This window comes from Carcharhinus amblyrhynchos, chromosome 21 (assembly GCF_965287045.1).
Source record: "Carcharhinus amblyrhynchos chromosome 21, sCarAmb.v2.hapA, whole genome shotgun sequence".
Classification (NCBI taxonomy): domain Eukaryota; kingdom Metazoa; phylum Chordata; class Chondrichthyes; order Carcharhiniformes; family Carcharhinidae; genus Carcharhinus; species Carcharhinus amblyrhynchos.
Window position 1 is genome coordinate 20,537,915 of NC_137344.1, and position 18,270 is coordinate 20,556,184.

The window sequence follows — 18,270 nt, forward strand, 5'->3', positions numbered from 1 at the left end:
TACAAATTCAGCAAATTTGCGAGCACGTTTCTAAGCCCTTTGAACAGTAGAAGCAAATGTCCTTGACCATGCAACAACACCTCTGTGTTTTTGTTTCAAGAATCACAAACAGTTACTTTTGTAACTGCTGTGGTTAAGGATAAGGAGTAAACGAAATGAGAAGAGAAACACAGTCCTTTGCCCAAACCAGTGCATTATGAAGCTGAACTGACATGCAGCTTTGGGTCATCGATTAGTAATTTAGTCAGCTGGCAGGAATGCTCCTCCGTGTTAGGCAACTGTAAAAAGGTGTTCTTCTCTCTGGTTCTGCAGAAAGGTTTTCTTTGAACAGTTTGCTGTAAAAAGCTTTCATTTTGTTGGCAGCAGCTGCTAAATCCACTGTGGTCACTGACAGCGGCACAGTGGCACAGTAGTTAGCATTGCTGCCTCACGGTGCCAGGGACCTGGGTTCGATTCCTGGTTTGGGTCACTGTCTTTGAGGAGTCTGCATGTTCTCCCTGTGTCTGCATGGGTTTCTTCTGGATACTCCAGTTTCCTTCCACGGTCCGAAAAACTGCTGGTTAGGTGCATTGGCCATGCTAAATTCTACTCAGTGTACCTGAAGAGGTGCCAGAGTGTGGCGACTTGGGGATTTTCACAGTAACTTCACTGCAGTGTTAATGTAAGCCTACTTGTGACTAATAAATAAACTTTCCTTTTACTTTTTTTTAACTTTAGAATGCTGAGCAGGGTAGGCCAGATGCCTGATCTGTTCATTGTTGTCCAACATCTTTGAGGCAACTTAAACCAGATATCAAGGCCCTCATTTACATATGAAAGGAGCTTAAAGCTAGATGTAGTTGGCTGCCAGGAACACTTGAAAATTGGCCCCACTTATCTAATACCTCGCATGTTTTTCAATTGCCCTTGAGATGTAGGATGTTGGCCCCTGAAATTCGGTCTCACCGCACTGGTTTAATACCCTTTGAATCCAGCAAAGTGAGGTCCATCTTCCCCCATTAACTGTTGTCTAGCTGGACTTTTGCAAGTCATTTGCCACAAGTCTCCATTAGAGAATATTAACAAAATTGAGAACTCCTGGAATCAGATCTAACCTCATGATGTGAATTCGTAATTAAATTGAAGGTAGAAACAAACAGTAGGAGAAAAGAACATACTTTAATTGGCAGGATATGACAAATGGTGATCCTTAAAGTCTGTACCTGGAGCCTCAGTTTTTCATTATAATTAGTAATGACTTGGAGGAAGGTTGCTTCTTTAAGTTTGCAGGTAATACTAAATGAGGAGGTATGTTGTGCGGATGGGAGCTGCAAATTACAAAGAGACATGCTTTAAGTGATGTAAAACATAAACAAATGGAAACAACTACAGCAACTGGAGTTCTGCGGGAGGTCATCCACTTTGGATCTGAGCAAGACAAATTGAAATGTTTTCTCAAAGCTTAGGGAGTAGGAACAAAGGAATTTGTGTGTCCATGTACCTATGACTGAGTGCAAGTTCACAAAGTATTCAAAAAGGCCAAAGGAATGTTAGTCTTTATCTCAAGGAAGTGATTGTTCAATTGGGCAGAACTTGGCCAGAGTCCATCTGGAATAGTTTCAGTTTCAGGCATTCAACCTCCGGAGGAGGCAGGGTTTGGTCGGCAAAGTTATTGCAGGATTTAAAAGGTTATGTTAAGAGGAAAGAGATGCGCATTGAATTTAAATGGTTGAGGGGTGACCTAAATCAAGATTTTTGTACATTATAAAGGGATCTAGCAGGATAAATACAGAGGAATTATTTCCTCTTAACGGGGAGTCAAAAAGAATTTTGATCCTAAAATTAAAGCTACAGAAATTAAGGAGTAAAATCAGGCCACACATTGCCATACAATAGGTAGTGGAAATATGGAACTTTTCACCAAAAACTGTGAACGTCAATTGTAATGTTTAAACCAGAAAGAGTGGTAGAGTGTTGAGAGGAAACGGCATCAAAGGGTGTGAGGCAGGTACGGATCAGCCAAGATTGAACTGAAGTGCAGAATAGATTTAAGGGGCTAAATGACCTATTCCTTCCCTCAGTGCAGAAGGTGGCCTCCAGACCCATCGAGTCTGCACCGCCTCTCCGACAGTGTATCCTACCCAGGCTCACTCCCCTGCCCTCTTCCTATAACCCTACACATGTACCACGGCTGATCTATCCAACCTACAACTCTTGGGACGCTATGGAGCAATTTATCATGACCAATCCACCTAACGTGCACATTTTGGGAGTGTGGGACGAAACCGGAGCACCCAGAGGAAACCCACACAGACACGGGGAGAATGTGCAAACTCCACACAGACATTCACCTGAGGCTGGAATCGAACCCGGGTCCCCGGTGTTGGGAGGCAGCAGTGCTAGGTGCTGTGAGGCAGCAGTGCCAAGGACTCTGCCAGCTTGCTGCCTTTCTCCTATCAGTAACACAGCCAATTCTGTCTGGGAGTAAGAGAGCTTTAGGAATGTGTAGAGTTTTCATCAAGTGGGTATAATGCTAAATTATTCAATGTAAGATGACCGCAGAGGATTTTGCTGTGTTTTATAAAGGATTGCTCTTGCTCAAAGATTCTTCCAGCTTAAGTCACAATACTTTTTCAGAGTAACCATTCCAGTATTCTTGTCAGGAGAGATTTTATCATGTTCAAATGAAAGTGGTTTGTTTTGTCATGCTTCACTGCCTTACTGACATAATTTTGCAATGCTTAAAAGAAAATGGAACCCGCATTTTAATGCATTTGAATAGAAACTAATGTAGGTACTCTATATTTATATTACAGGAATTTAATAAACTGAACACCAAATTTCTGTCATTGGTATTTTAGAGGGACATTAACATGTTAAAACATTGGAGAGAGGAAGGTTGAACCTTTGCTCAATGAACATTGCTGACTGTAATTTGTACTCCATTATCTTCTTTCTTCAATAAGTAAAGGCAATGGAATTTAAAACTTTTTTTTATTATGTGTGGAGATTAGGCAGAGTTATTGCCATCCTGAGATGAAGAAGCAGATATTGAAGCTCTCCAACTATCACATATATGCACATGTGGGTATTACTGTCTTTTTAAAAACGGTTTCTCTGTGCATCAGATCAAAGCTCGGTCATCAACTAGAAGCTTTGTGATGAGTTAAAGCATGTGACAAGAGTAGGAGGATGCCGTTAAGGTCTAGCGGTGATTTCTACAGAAGCAAAAAGGAAGCCACTCGATAAATTCTAAAAAGGCAGTACTTTTTTTATTCATCCGTTTTTGTGATTTATTTGGCAGAGCCCTAAAAGCTATCAGACAGAATATGGAAGATCAGCAACATGGAGTGCCATTTACTTAAAAAGCACTCAGTTGCATTGGACTGCAGAATCCATGTTCTCAAAAGGCGGTCGGTGTTCACTAAATGGTTCAGTATTCAGCATGACTTACCTGCTGCAGCTCAGCGGGTAGTGCTCTCAACTCTTAAGAAATAAAGTCATTGGCTCAAGTTCCAGCCCAAAGGTCTTGAAAGCAAAAGCAAAGCTTACATTCCAGTGCAGTATGGAAGGAGTGCAGCACTTCTGGAATGATATCTTTTGGAGGATATGCCAAACTGAGGCACTCTTTGCCCTCTAAGGTTCCCTTGTGTTTTACATTATAAGAACATAAGAACATTAGAACTAAGAGCAGGAGATGGCCATCTGGCCCCTCGAGCCTTCTCCACCATTCAATAAGATCATGGTTGATCATTTTGTGGACTCAGCTCCACTTACTCGCCACTCACCACAACTCTTAATTCCTTTACTGTTCAAGACGTTATCTATCCTTGCCTTAAAAACATTCAATGAAGTAGCCTCAACTGCTTCACCGGGCAGGGAATTCCACAGATTCACAACTCTTTAGCTGAAGAAGTTCCTTCTCAACTCAGTCCCAAATTTGCTCTCACTTATTTTGAGGCCGTGCTCCCTAGTTCTAGTTTCACCCACCAGTGGAAACAACCTCTCTGCGTCTATCTTATCTATTCCCTTCATAATCTTATATGTTTCTAAAAGATCTTCCCTCATTCTTCTGAATTCCAATGAATATAGCCCCAGTCTACTCAGTCTCTCCTCATAAGCCAACCCTCTCAACTCTGGAAGCAAGTGGATGTCAAAGACCTTCAATGCTATTTTGAAGAAGAGCAGAGGAGTTATCTCTGGTGTTCTGGCAATATTTAGCCTTCAATCAACATCACAACAAGAGATTATGTCATCATTATCATATTACTGTTTGTGGAGTCTTGCTTTGCAAACTTGTGACTGAATATCCTATATTATAACAGCTTTGGAATTCAAAATAGTACTTCAATGGCTTTAAAACATTTTGCAACATCCAGTTGTCATGAAAGGTGCCAGATGAATGCAAGTTCTTATTATATTCTTTTTCCTCCATTAGCCAACAGTGTACATTTTAGAAAACCATTAATTTGTTCCACCAATGCCCACTGGGACAAATTAAAGTGTTCTGGCACTGTCACTTGGGTTGATGACTGCTGTTACCATGGAATCCAACAGTTGGCCTCTATTCTCTGGCGTAATTCGCAAAGCATGGCTTTAATAGTAAAAAAAATTAAAGAGACCCTTGGGGACAGCAAAAACCCAAATTAGGATAAAACAAATCTACAAGTATAGACTTTGTATTTTCACACTAAAAAGCAGAAAAATATATTGGGAACCTACAGCCATTAATGGGACTGATTGAATGTTGCATAAAATGCAAATGATTTTTGACTCTTCTGAGGTCATGTGAATTTTCACTTTCTGAATCTGCTTTTAGGAAAATTACACTGCATAATGAAGGAGCCTGCTTTTGTGCTAACATGTAGAAAATGGTATCATATTAAGTATCAGTTAGGTGACACACTTTTGCATACATTGGCAATAGCACTCCTGTTAGATTTTAGTTTTAACATTTTGCAATGTGCCATAACCTCTCCAGTTCCAGAAATCTAGCACCTTCTGGAAATCCAGAAACATCTGGAAGTTTTTTGGGCAGATCCAAGCAACACACTGTATCATTTTAGTACAGTACTTTAGGAGCGGGAACATGGACGGTCCAGTATTGGGATAAACTAAAACAATTTTTATTCCCACTTTATTATGCTTTGCTAGGAGGTGCAATGGGTAGTGGCCCTGCCTCTGAGTCAGAAACTCCGTGTTTGAGTCCCACTCCTGGTCTTGGTGGCCATGGGAAGGTGCCATTAATGGTGCCAAATAAGTGAATTGTCAATCCAAAGATCTTTCCAGTACTGCCATGCCCAGTAGAGGCATATCGTCAATATGACTTTAAATACAGAGGTGGTGGTGTAGAGCCAGTGTCACTGGAGTAGTAATCCAATCCAAGGCTAATGCTCTGGGGACATGGGTTCCATGGCAGCTGGAGGAATTTAAATTCAATCGGTAAAACTGGTCTCAGTAATGGTGATTATTGTTTTTAAAAAAACGTCTGGCTCACTAATTCCCCTGGGGGAGGAAAACCTGCTCCGGTCTGGCCTACATGTGACTCCAGATCAACAGTAATGTGGTTGGCTCTTAACCTCCCAATGGTCTAGCAAGCCACTCAGTACAGTGATGGACTGGGCAACAAATGCAGGCTTTGTCTCATGGGATGTGCGGGCACATCCCATGAGATAAACAAATGTATATTATTTTCTGGGTGTGTTTGATCTAAAAACGGACATTAACAGGTGGCTAAGATAGTTGCAGAAAATCAGGTGACTTGTGCCATTTTTGCCTCAAGTCTCTTCAAGGTTCCTAATTGAATAGCCATGAGTGAAGCCTCCCCCTTGTATGGACATACCAAGATGAAGCTCATCTGTTTTTAAGTGAAAAATCTATAAACCCCTACATGCACAGGGTGGAGCTTCCCCAAAAAATGACTAAGGGCAAGATCTTGAGCCACTCCACCATCCACGAGATTGCCAGCGGGAGCTCAAGATGCTGCGAAACCCTGAAGTCGCAGATCTTACGGGGGAGATCACAACTTTCGATTTTCACTGCCCCTCACCAGTGACATAATCAGGTCGATGCTCATAATGGACATGAACCTGATTTAAATACATTTCCATGGATTTCGATATAATTAACATTTCTCGTATATCAACCTCCTGACGTATATTCAACATCACATCACATCGGTGATGTTTACAACAGGTTTGCCCAGACATGAATCAATCATGGGGATCTTCCCAGGGGAGAAACGGTGAGTATAGATGACTTGATCCCAAGCATTCTGGATTGGAAGGGTTACTATGTACATCCCATCAGCTGGATGCAGCAGAAAGGAATGTTTCAATCACAGACAGTTAATCAGACTGTAAACCTTTCCATTGCCTCATTCTATTCTCCAAGGGAAGAATGTGAAGATATAAAAGCAAGAATGAACAGGAATAATCCTTGTGTCATGCCATCACATGAATCTTTTAATACAAAATGTAAAAAAGGTGCAAACGTCCACTAAACTATACATAGACCTTAACCACACTCAGAAGGAATGGGAGACAGGGTTCCTGGATCAGAGACAACAATCCTATCAAAGGGACTCCCTGCTGGGAGCTGGGGATTTGAGAACCACATTTAATATTTTTACTGCCATTAGCTTTCCCAGCTAAATAAAGGGAATATAAAGAATAGAGGCATTTTAGAGAAAGCTGGTAAGAGGAAGGGCAAGCTGAGAATTGCAGACAGTATTTCAGAAATACTTTTCCACTGTTTTATACAAACATGCATCACAGCAGGATGAATAGTTAGTCTTACTTTGTACTGTGTATTACACACGTCCAGATTTATATTTCGTACAGTTTAAGAGCACCATAATGTCAGAGCAGTTGTGAGCCATGCTGTGACAATCTTGCTGGATGTGTGAGTTCCTGTTCGTGTCAGCATTTGCTGCATTCACTCAAACTCAAAGTGCCTGTTAATTAGGAGTAGTAAGAGGTGCACGCAAGGGCAGCGGACAGCTTTCCAAGGGGAGGTCTTCCCAATTACTATATGTTTCCTGCCTTTGCCATTGGTGGTGCTGTGGCAATGTGTCTGGATTTGTATACCAGAGGGTTTAACTAGGTTAGTGGTCTTGGGGGCATGGGTTCAAATTCCACCATGGCACCTGATGAAATTGAAACTCAATTATTAAATCTGGAATTAAAAGCTAGTTTCAGTCATGATGGCCAATGAATTAATCAGGAAACTTGCTGGTCTGGCCCACATATGACTCCAGACTGACAGCAAAGTGGTTGACTCTTAACTGCCCTCTCAAATGGCCAAGCAAATCATTCAGTTCAAGGGCAATTAGAGATGGGCAAGAAATGTTGGCCTTGCCAGTGACACCTATCCCATGAGAGAATAAAGAGAAGAAAAATTGCATCTCGGTAACATTGGACAGAATAAATGACAGTGTATTTTGGTGTCCGGTATTGCACAGATCATGACAGGGACATGACATCTTCACAAGAAACAGGAGCAGGAATAGGCCATTTGGCCCTCAAGTGTGTTCCGCCCATTCATTAATCATGGTTAATCAGATCATGGCCTTAACTCTAGTTTCCTGCCTTCCCCCTATAAGCTTCGCAGATCAAAAATCTGTTATCTTTTAAAAGGCTGTTTTGCCTAATGCAGTTGATTACACAAAGCAGAAATAATTTAAAAATATATCACATTATTATTCAGCAAACGCACAGGCTATGTTATGCTATAAATTTCCTTTGGCAATGTAAGTTCAAATGCTAAAAGAAAAAATGTTGCAAAATCTCATGGACAAAGGTTAGCTCTTTTCTCTCCTTATAGATGCTGCCAGACCTGCTGAGATTTTCCAGCTTTTTTTCTTTTGGGTTCATATACTGCATTTGCAATAATTCGCTTTTATCCAAGTTAAAATGCTCTGCCCCTTCTTTCTCTTCTTAAAGCCTCGGTAATTTACATGGAGAGGCAGATGGCAGAGAAAGATTAGCCCCACTATTGAGTAGAAGAATTCAAGTAGAAAAGGAATCCAAACAAAATCCCTTTAGAACAAACTGCAATGGTGTGGGTACATTGCTGGGAGTATGTCATAGATCCACAAATGCTGGAGAGCAAATCAAGGAGAAAGTTTGTAGGAACATTAGAAAGCAGTGTATCGATGATAAGTCATTAATTGCAGAACATTTTAATTACATATGAAAGGAAAGATGTTTGCTTTGGTGTTCAGAAGAGTTTTTTTCAGTTAGAAAGACAATTCTCCACCTCAATATCATCTTGTAGCTTGATGAATATTGACAGTGGTGTGTGTGTGTGTGTGTGTGTGTGGAGACAGAGGGTTGGGGCCTAGTAATTGCAATTTACCACTAGTGGGCTGTCCCCATTTTCAGGAAGACCAATCTGGGTGACCACTGCTTTTACCAGAAGCAGGTGGGGGCTTGATTAGAATATTCAATTGGAGGTCAACTAACATTGTTAGGGATCACAATGCAATTTCTGTGTTAATTAATGCTGCTTTTTACTTAAACCTTCACAGACTGTAAGGGTGCAGGTTGGGAGGTTACCGTTTACAACTCTAATTAAAAGAAGCATTAGAGGCAGTAAGGTAAAACTAGAAGTGGCACATATTTTCTTCATTCTTTTCGGAGATAAGTTCATCTTCTTGCTGTTAGGGTATGCTTATTAAATTTCTGATGCTGAAATATGTTGCCCCATTTACCCACACTGCACTCTCAACTTGCCCCCACCCTGCCAATATTTTTTTTATTTCTTCATGGAACATGGACATCACAATTGGGCAAGAATTTATTGCCCATTGTGGTTGGCTCAATTGGGGCAGTTGAGAGTCGACTACATTGCTGTGGTTACTGAAGACACATGTAGGCCAGACCAGGTAAAGACAGCAGATTTCCTTCCCTAAAGGACATTAGTGAACTGGATGGGTTTTTCCGACAATCGACAATGGTTTCATGGTCATCAATAGATTCTTAATTCCAGATATTTTTTATTGAATTAAAATTCCACCACCTGCCATGGTGGGATTCAAACCTGAGTCTCCAGGACATTAGCAGGGTTCCTGGATTATAGTCTAGTGATAATATCACGAGGCCATCACCTCCCCTACTTCCTACCAGTAGAAAGTTGGTGCTACTGGCCCATGATCAACATTTGTCCAGTTGATCTCTGCCCTCCCCACTGTGTATAGAATATATCTTAATGTTAAAATTGGAAGTAAAGGACAGTGGATGACCTGAAATAAAAATGAAAGTGCCAGAAATACACCAAAGTACAGTCAGCCTCCTTCAGGAGAGAATACATCTTAATGTTTGGAGTGTAAAACTCTTGCTCTGTCCCTATAGGTCTTTTCTCTTTATAGATTCTATCTGACCCATTGGGTATTCCAACATTTTCTGGTGTTTGTGCAGATTTTTAAAAAATCTGTACTCAGTTTGGTTGAACTTTTCAATAAATGATCATCTGTCAAGATAACTGTGTCATAATTTGAAGCAAAGAACCATTCCTTGATGCACTAGTTATTGGAGAAAAGGAAAAGGTCAGTGACAAAGCTAGAACATCAGATTGGATTAGGGCAGATTTTAACAAGATGAAAAGTGAGCTGCCATAGTGAAATTACAGTTTAACACACCAGTCTCTAGAGCAACAATTGGATCTGTTTATGGGTTAGGAAATGCCATCAAAAAAAAAGAAGCTGGTAAAAATAGAAGTACTTTTAAAATGTCAGACAAATAAAAAGGTTAAAACCATTTCAAATGGAAGAGGACCTATGAGGTCAATGTGAATAATAGTAACAAAAACTTAAAGGAGGAATTGAGAAAAGTAAAAAAGATAGATGGGCCCGATTTTACCATCAAGTTGGTAAAAAACTTGGTAAATTCAGACGTGAGGTGAGTAACGCAATCCACGCCCACCTTCGCACCTGTTCCCCCTTTACCAATGGCCGAAAAAGGCCACCTTCTGCACAGCGCCTAAAACGAGTGCGGCGTCAATTTAAATGCATTCGCATGCTGTTAAATTGTCTTAATGGGCTACACGGCCAAACTTACAAGCTCTTCCCCCTTTACCACTGCGTTCGAATGTCCAGATTCAGCGTGAAACAGACATGGTCGGATTTGGGTGCTCCAGCTTCTGAGGAGGTAAGTTCAGAGCTTCCGGAGGCTCTCTGACTCAGATCGGTGGTTGCGGGGTGGGGAGGGTAGGAGGGTCAGATGGCTGTCTGGTGGGGGGTAGGGAGACAGGTCAGATGGCTCTCTGGTGGCGGGGTAGGGAGACAGGTCAGATGGTTGTCTGGTGGGGAGGGTAGGAGGGTCAGATGGCTCTCTGGTGGGGAGGGTAGGAGGGTCAGATGGCTCTCTGGTGGGGGGGGAAGGAGACAGGTCAGATGGCTGTCTGGTGGGGAGGAGAGGGGCAGGGGCAGGTGGGGTCCATTGCCACTCTGCGTGCAATCAGTGGGGGCTATGGGGGGTCTGCTGCCACTCTGCGTACAATCGGCAGGGGGAAAGGGGGTCTGCTGTCATTCTATGTGTGATTGGTGGGATGCAAGGGGAGCTGGGTCCACGATTGGTTTGGGTAGCAGGCAGTGGTGGGGGATAAGGGGGTCAGTCATGTTGTGGGGATGGGGCAATATCTATGGGGGCTAGTGGGAGGTATTATGCGACCCAGGAGCGATGTGGCAGGGGAATGTTTTTCTTTTTTTTAACTGTGCATGTGCAGTTGGATGCGCCGATCGGAGCTGCAGGATTTTGGGCACAATAAGGCCCACCCACAGCCTTCTGCAGCACGATTCAGAATCACTGCTTTTTTTTTAGGCAGAGTGCATATGGGGGTGTGTGAGATCAGGCCTAAAAGTCAGATCTGAAACACTCCCAGTTTCAAGTCTGCCCAGCACTTAGAATTAAAATGGTAAAATAGGGCCTAATAGTAGGATAATTAAGGCTGACAGGGAATGAGAAATATTTTTCAAGAAATAGTAAGATACCTTATAAGTAAAAGGAGAATTATTAAAAGTAAAATGGAGCGCCCGGGAGGGGAGGATTGTATAATTACAGAATCATAGAAACCCTACAATGTAGAAGGATGTTCAGCCCATCTAGCCTGCACCGACCACAATCCCACCCAACCCCTAATTCCGTATCCCCACTTACTTACCCTACCCCCTGACACGAAGGGTCAATTTAACATGGCCAATCAACCTAACCCACGCATCTTTAGACTGTAGAAAGAAACCGGAGCACTCAGAGGAAACCCACGTATTTAAGAATTACTTTGGACTTTGCGAATGACTGTGGAGAGGAGGTGACTCCTCAAGTGGTTGAGAATGGGATGACAGATATTGTGAGTCCAGAACTAGGGATCATAGTTGAGGTTCTGAGGTGAGGAGAAATTTCTTCACTCAGAGGGTGGTGAATGTGTGGTATTCACTACCACAGAATGTAGTTTAGGCCATAATGTTATCTGATTTCAAGAAGAAATTAGATATAGCTCTTGGGGCTGTGTAGGTGGAATGGAGACCAATAGATAAAAGCTAATTTTATTTCTGCAATGCCCTAATTATGTTAGGAGTTGTGGTTTTAAACAAAAAAAAGCTGTGCTTTACACACATAGATTCAAAATAACACGCTACAGGTTTATTGAAAGAGATATTGCCCATACAAACTGAAAGTAAAACAGCAGCCTGCGCAGCAGCAACACCCTCATGACATCACCATCAAGTCATGCGATCAGCTCTTAAAGCTGATCATATAATCAGTTAAATATACATTTATAGTTGGTTTCTGAAAAAAAAATCTAGCTTCTTTCCTGCAACTTAAGACTGTTAAAGATGACTGGCTTATTGTAGTGGTACTTACCAATGGCCAAGCCTACTTCTCACTTAAAAAAAAACTGCCTTGTAAAATTAAGGTTGAAACATCAGAGAAGCAGAAAGAAGCTTGTGTTCAGTAGAAAACTCTCTTCCAATTTACCTTCAGCTTAGATTTTCACATTTCTAACAGAATTATTTTGCTAATCTTTTTCACTGAGGGCTGCGCCCTGCAAATCTGAATTGGAGGAATGGCAGGTTACCCCATGACCCTGTTCTGAACACCAACTTATTAAATGGAGAGTTTATCAGTAATTCTTTTTGTTGCTCTCAGCTCCATAAATCCACTCTGACACAGCTCACCAATGCTCATAAAAGTTCCACCTTCACTGTAAACAATTAACTCCTCTTTGCCCCCACACTTTACTGAAGGATACATACAAAAAGTAGGCTTACTGTGAGGAGTGGCTGCATTAGGATGGCAGTACACATGCTACACTTGGCTTTCCTTTGTCGTGATTCCTTCTGGAAATGATTATGAAATTGGGAGCTGTGAATTTAGTACACAGGGCAACTTACAGCTTGAAATCCAAATGGTCAGTAAAAGAGCCCACCAGTGTGTTCAATTCACTTTTCACACACAAAACAATTTGAAAAATATGTACAAGAAGTTGGTAGATGTCCCTATATTTAGAACTACAATATTTTTATTATTTGCAACCATTATCAATATTAAGCATTGTCAGATTAACTGCAATATGGGTGGTACAGTGCCACAGAGATTAGCATTGTTGCCTCACAGCTCCAGGGACCTAAGTTCAATTCCTGCCTTGGCTGACTGTCTATGTGGAGTTTGCACATTAAATGGATTAGCCATGGTAAAAATGTATGGGGTCCCTGGGATAGAGCAGGGGAGAGGGCCTGGGTTATATACTCTGTCAGAGAGTTAGTACAGATTCAATGGAACGAGTTCTGCACTGTCTGGTTTCTATGATCTCTAGTCGAGCCCTCCTTCCTCTCCCCAACAACCGGCTTCAATTGCAGAACACTTTCTACTACAACAGAGTGGGGGTCCTGTGCAGAATCATGGACTCAGTTGTAGTACCCCCATCCTGGCTGAGATCGTTAGAGTTGCTTTGATGCTCTGTTGGGGCAGGATTTTAAGATGGGTGTGGGTGCCTTTTGGGCGTTCAAAAAAGGGAAAATTATCAATATGTAAGGAGGCCAACATGAACCTGTTGACTTCCATTTAACTGGTGTGTGTCTCACAACGCATGGGAATTCCCTATGCAATGGACCAATTATTTAAATATGCCACCTCCTCACTATACTGAGAGTCTGGAAATTGCACCTTGGATTATCACAGTAATGTCTATCATTTGGCTATGACGTGAGCTGTTCCTTCATGTTGTAACCTTGAAAATGTTCAAAACAATGGGGCTACCAAAAAATACATTTGCAATTGTAAACACATTTCATATTAAGGTCATTAAAAAATATTGTGAATAATGATTGAAAAATAACTGCAGAAGATATTATTTGCTATTCATTTTTAGGAAACATTTCAGAATCTCACTCAATGTAATTGAACATTTAATTGAGTATGCACATCTTACTGGACTGGATCACATGATTTGGGCAGCCTCAGTCAACGAACCTACTCGTAAAGCGAATACAGCACTGCACTGTCCCTCAGGTACTGGGCACCGATTGACAATGCCACTTGGAAGATAAGTCATATTCGTGCTGTAGGTTGGAGCTCAGGCACATTGTTGAGCAAGAGTAGAGCATTTGGTTGCTTAATACAAGGCGCAGAGCTTCTAGACAAAACTACACAGATCAAAAGCAGGATATTACATTTAGAATACACCCAGTTGGAGCTCAGAAGGCATGTGAGCAGACAGAGATCCGAAATTCTACAATGTGACGGTGTGACTAGTATGGGGACAAATACCACAGAAGTTCATTCCAGAGTAGAATCCACATTATTTCCACTGTCTAAAAAGGGTAAAAATCCTTACCCTACCAGTCAGGGATGTGCAAGGAGGGTTGCAAATTAGGCCCAGAGATGGAAGGCTGTAGCCCTGCTCAGCAATTTCCAGGATACTTTGGAACAATTTGGAAATTTGGCATGTCAACTATGATTCTCACATTTTTTACAAATGCACAATTGAAAGCATCCTTTCTGGTTGTATCACAGCTTGAAATGGCTCCCCCCCTGACCAAGATCGCGAGAAACTGCAGAACGTTGTGAACATGGCCCAGTCCATCATACAAAAACCTGTCTCCCATCTATTGACTCTGTCTGCACTTCCCACTGCTTTGGAAAAGCAACCAGCATAATCAAGGATTCTCACACTCACTTCCATACTCCCTTCCACCTTTTTCCATTGGAAAAAGATACAAAAATCTGAGACCACGTATCAACTGACTCAAGAACAGCTTCTTCCCTGCTGCCATCAGACTTTTGAATGGATCTACAATATATTAAGGTGATCTTTCTCTGCACCCTGTCTATGACGTAACATTATATTCTGCATCCTCTCCTTTCCTTTTCTCTATGTACTCTATGAACAGTTTACTTTTGTTTGTATTGCGTGCAAGAAATAATACTTTTCACTGTATCCCAATACATGTGACAATAATAAATCAAATCAAGTCAAATCAAATCAAAGTAGAGACTCTGTGGCCATAAACAAGACCAATGCTATAACAGGGATTAGGGACTGTCTAAGGCAGGAATCCCCACATTCCTCTCAGAATAAGTCAGTATTGCATCGATGGAAATACATTTGGTGACACCATCATCTAAATGGTGGAAGTGGGGTCCATCTAGGGGATCAAGTAGGACTGTGGCTGAAGAAAAGATAGGGATTTTTTCATAATGAGATTTTCCAGACGTCCCCAAGCAAACCTTGTCCATTCACTCTTCCATTGTATTTTCCAGTCTGTCTTCAGTGACATGCGTTCTAGGTGGCTTCCTAATGGTAATGGTACTTGCCATTGCTGTAATAATGAAGAGATCTGCCTCTAAGCCCTGGAAAGTTGGCAGAGACAGATGTTCCAGTCAGTCACATTGCAGCATTTATGCTGCTTCTACATACTTTCAGCCTAAAATTTTGTAATGTTGAAGTTGGTTCAGAAGGGGAATCTGCAGCTAGGGTTCAGAGGAAAGCTGTTCAAACTGCTGATCTTTGACTTTCAATGACTCACCATTTTCATTACAAGAAGTCTCACAACACCAGGTTAAAGTCCAACAGGTTTATTTGGTAGCATGAGCTTTCGGAGCGCCGCTCCTTCATCAAGTGATGAAGGATTCTCCAGCATGCGGGCATCCAAGCTGTCCCATCATGCACATGTTACAACACCACAGTATCTAATGTATTTTATTGAGTTGATCAAGATATACTAGGTGGTTGAAAGATTGCTGGAAAATACATAGAGTAAGTGACCCATTAATTTCTTCACTGTCACAAAGACCAGTTCTCTTAAAACTTTTCTGCTGATGGAATATTCTCTTCATTAAAACCTGCTGCAGTATATAAAAACTGTTCACGATGGTACAGAAAAATACTTCCTGAGACCACTATTTTGTCCACCTCAAGGACATATTGCATAGAGCTTTACAGCAAGGAAACAGGCCCTTCGGCCCAATTTGTCCATGCCACCCTTTTTTTAAACCACTAAGCTAGTCTCAAATGTCTGCATTTGGACCATACCCATCTTACCCATGCCTAAATGCTTTTTAAAAGACAAAATTGTACCCGCCTCTAGTACTACCTCTGGCAGCTCACTGCAGACACTCATCACCCTCTATGTGAAAAATTGCCCCTCTGGACCCTTTTGTATCTCTCCCCCCTCATCTTAAACCAATGCCCTCTAGTTTTAGACTCTTCCACCTTTGGAAAAAGATGTTGACTATCTAGCTGATCTATGCCCCTCATTATCTTATAGACTTCTATAAGATCACCTCTAAGCCTCCTATGCTCCGGGGAAAAAAGTTCCTGTCTATCCTGCCTTTCCTTATAACTCAAACCATCAAGTCCTAGCATAGATGTCCTTGAAGCCCCTGAGCAAGTAAGTTCCAGAAATCGGGAAGAAAAATTAATAGCATGCACTATAGAATGCAAAATAGCCATTTTTAAGCAATACAAAAGTATTGGTTTCTATAAACAAAACTTCAACCCAAAATTACTGATTCTTTTGTTTACTTGCATCACATTTAATTTAGCAGAGTATGTTGCATCACTTTTTAAAATTATTTAATTGAAATTAAATGACTCCATCTCTTGGAGATGTTATCAGAAACATTTTTATTGTTTCCCAGCAGGAGGAATTTATTACCTTTCTCCTCTTCCACTGGAATGAGTGCTTAGTAAATACCTAGGTTCACAGTACAAGTCTCAATAATAAATTCATGACAAGAATAATGTGCCCTTCTGAAGGTGCAATCTAAATCTTAGAGATTGTAGTTTTTAACTGTATTTGAAGTTACCTCACCTTGTCTAATGGACACTAGGCGGCCATTAGAAGCCTGCAAAACCACTTGAGGATGACTCTGCTCCAAATCGAAGAGGTCATCTTTGCCAGGCTTGGAGTTTCGTCCAGATTTTAGAGTACCGGTTGGCCCCATTGCACTCAGATATTTTCCCTCATGGTCCTTGAAGGCGATCTTCCCAGCTTTAAATTCCAAAGTGTAGCCAGTGCCCTGATCACGCTTCTTAATCAGTTTTCCATCATTTCTGAGAAACCTATTGTCACAAGTCTGGATGCTGTACTTCTTATCTTGGTAAATCATGGTGATGAGGGCATCCACGCCCCAAGGGATGTTGCTGTCAGCCGACAGCTCATCTTCTTGGACTGAGAGATGGGCGTATCTTTTTCGACTGATGCTGAGAAGATTGGCTTGGGGGTGGCTGGCCAGGTGGATGGACCAGAGCTCTGACTCGGTAATGGTCTGTGCAAAACAGGAGAGGCGGTCTTCTGATCCGCCAAAGTAGCGCTTGTGGGGCTCAGATTGTAAAGTCCACCTGCCATCAGCGTGTGCAATAACCGTGAACCTGCAGTCAACATCAGGTTTCTCTGCCTCACATGACACGTTGCCATCCTTGTTAGCCAACAGATAGCGCCCAAGGTGGCTCTTGAAAAAGACCACAGAGTTGTTGCCTTCGTCTTGTTCCAACATCCAGATTTGCTTCTTTTTCAGGCTGACGCCGGATGCGTTGACTTTAAAACCGAATGCCTCTGCTGTCAGGTACTTATTGTTACAATTGATTAAGCCAAATTGGATCTTTAAAGCTTGGTGGGTTCCGTTAGTAGGCATTTTCTTTCCTTTCAGCTTAAGTTTCCTTCTTGCTGTAGAATTTTCGAATGGCTTTTTTCTTGTGAGAGCTCAGAACCATAAACAATGCAGGCACTTTATGATCTGCCCTTAAGAGCCTTAAGGTGGACCAAATAGCTAAAACACCCAAATCCCACAGAAATCCCAACGGCGAAGGCTTAAATGCCTAGTTCCCCAACTTGTTGGTTCATCTACTCTCCTTTATAAAGCCTTTGATTACAATTATCCAAAGAGTACCTCAGGAAGTAATTTTCATGGTATGAAGACTTCGTATTCCAAATTGGCTTCGTCGACTTTTTTTGCGCAAAAAGCAAGTTCTTGTCTCAGATGTTGCAGTCTGCCCTATTCGTTCATGCCGAGGATTATAGACTCACAGATTTTAATAAACTGCCAGTGCTTTGTAATTAATAGCAGAGCTTGCTGGCGCAACAAAGGGAGTTTTGTGTGAAATAGTGGTCCTTTTGTGTGTTTCCTTCCCTCGCGTTCCAGTGGGTACGTTTCTTTAGACTTACTTTGTCGGCTGTAAAGTCCTTTCTTGGTTTTCTCAGTTCACCTTTGTACACCAGTGTGCCCAGCCTCTCAAATACATCCCTCTGCTTTGTTCAACAGCTAGCTGTCCCTCTGAATTCTTGTGCGGTATTTTCAGATGAAAAACCAGGTGATATATAATAGCCTTCCCTGCAGTTGGGTTGTTGAGGTGTCCTCTTTCTTTTTGCAGGAGTGTCGAGTTACTCTGTTCTCTGATTCCTTCTCCCCCGGTCACCTACAGCCTTCTCCAGTTGTACTGTTTAATCCTCTTTGCCATTATCCCAAGGCCTCTATTTCTCGGTTTTAATCCTTTGATCCTGTCTTATTCCGAAATACCTTCCTCCATCTGCACCATCTCTCAGTTAGTTGTGCTTTTCTCTGGTGAAACCCTCATTACAAAAAAAAGCAGAAGATTAACTCATAAAGAGATACATGATAGATACTCAATTAAATAATTTGGCAGAATATGTTCTGTGTTTCTGGATCTTACTCCCATTCCCTGCTAATATGTGAAATTTTAATTCCCATGCATACCAAACCAGACAAAAAATCTTCAAAATTCTGCAAACCTTCAAAAGATGACAAATGCCAAATAATTTTGTGTGTAAAA

At 41.6% G+C, this 18,270-nt stretch overlaps 1 protein-coding gene across 1 annotated transcript in view; it reads right to left on the minus strand.

Annotated features, from left to right (window-relative positions):
- Positions 1-17,927, minus strand: part of fscn2b (fascin actin-bundling protein 2b, retinal) — a 46,496-nt gene extending 28,569 nt beyond the window's left edge. Inside the window, exon 1 of the mRNA XM_080209598.1 lies at positions 16,292-17,927. Coding sequence (XP_080065724.1) covers positions 16,292-17,114 — 823 coding nt within the window. The 5' untranslated portion in view covers positions 17,115-17,927. The remainder of the gene's footprint in view (positions 1-16,291) is intronic.
- Positions 17,928-18,270: the final 343 nt, after the last annotated feature.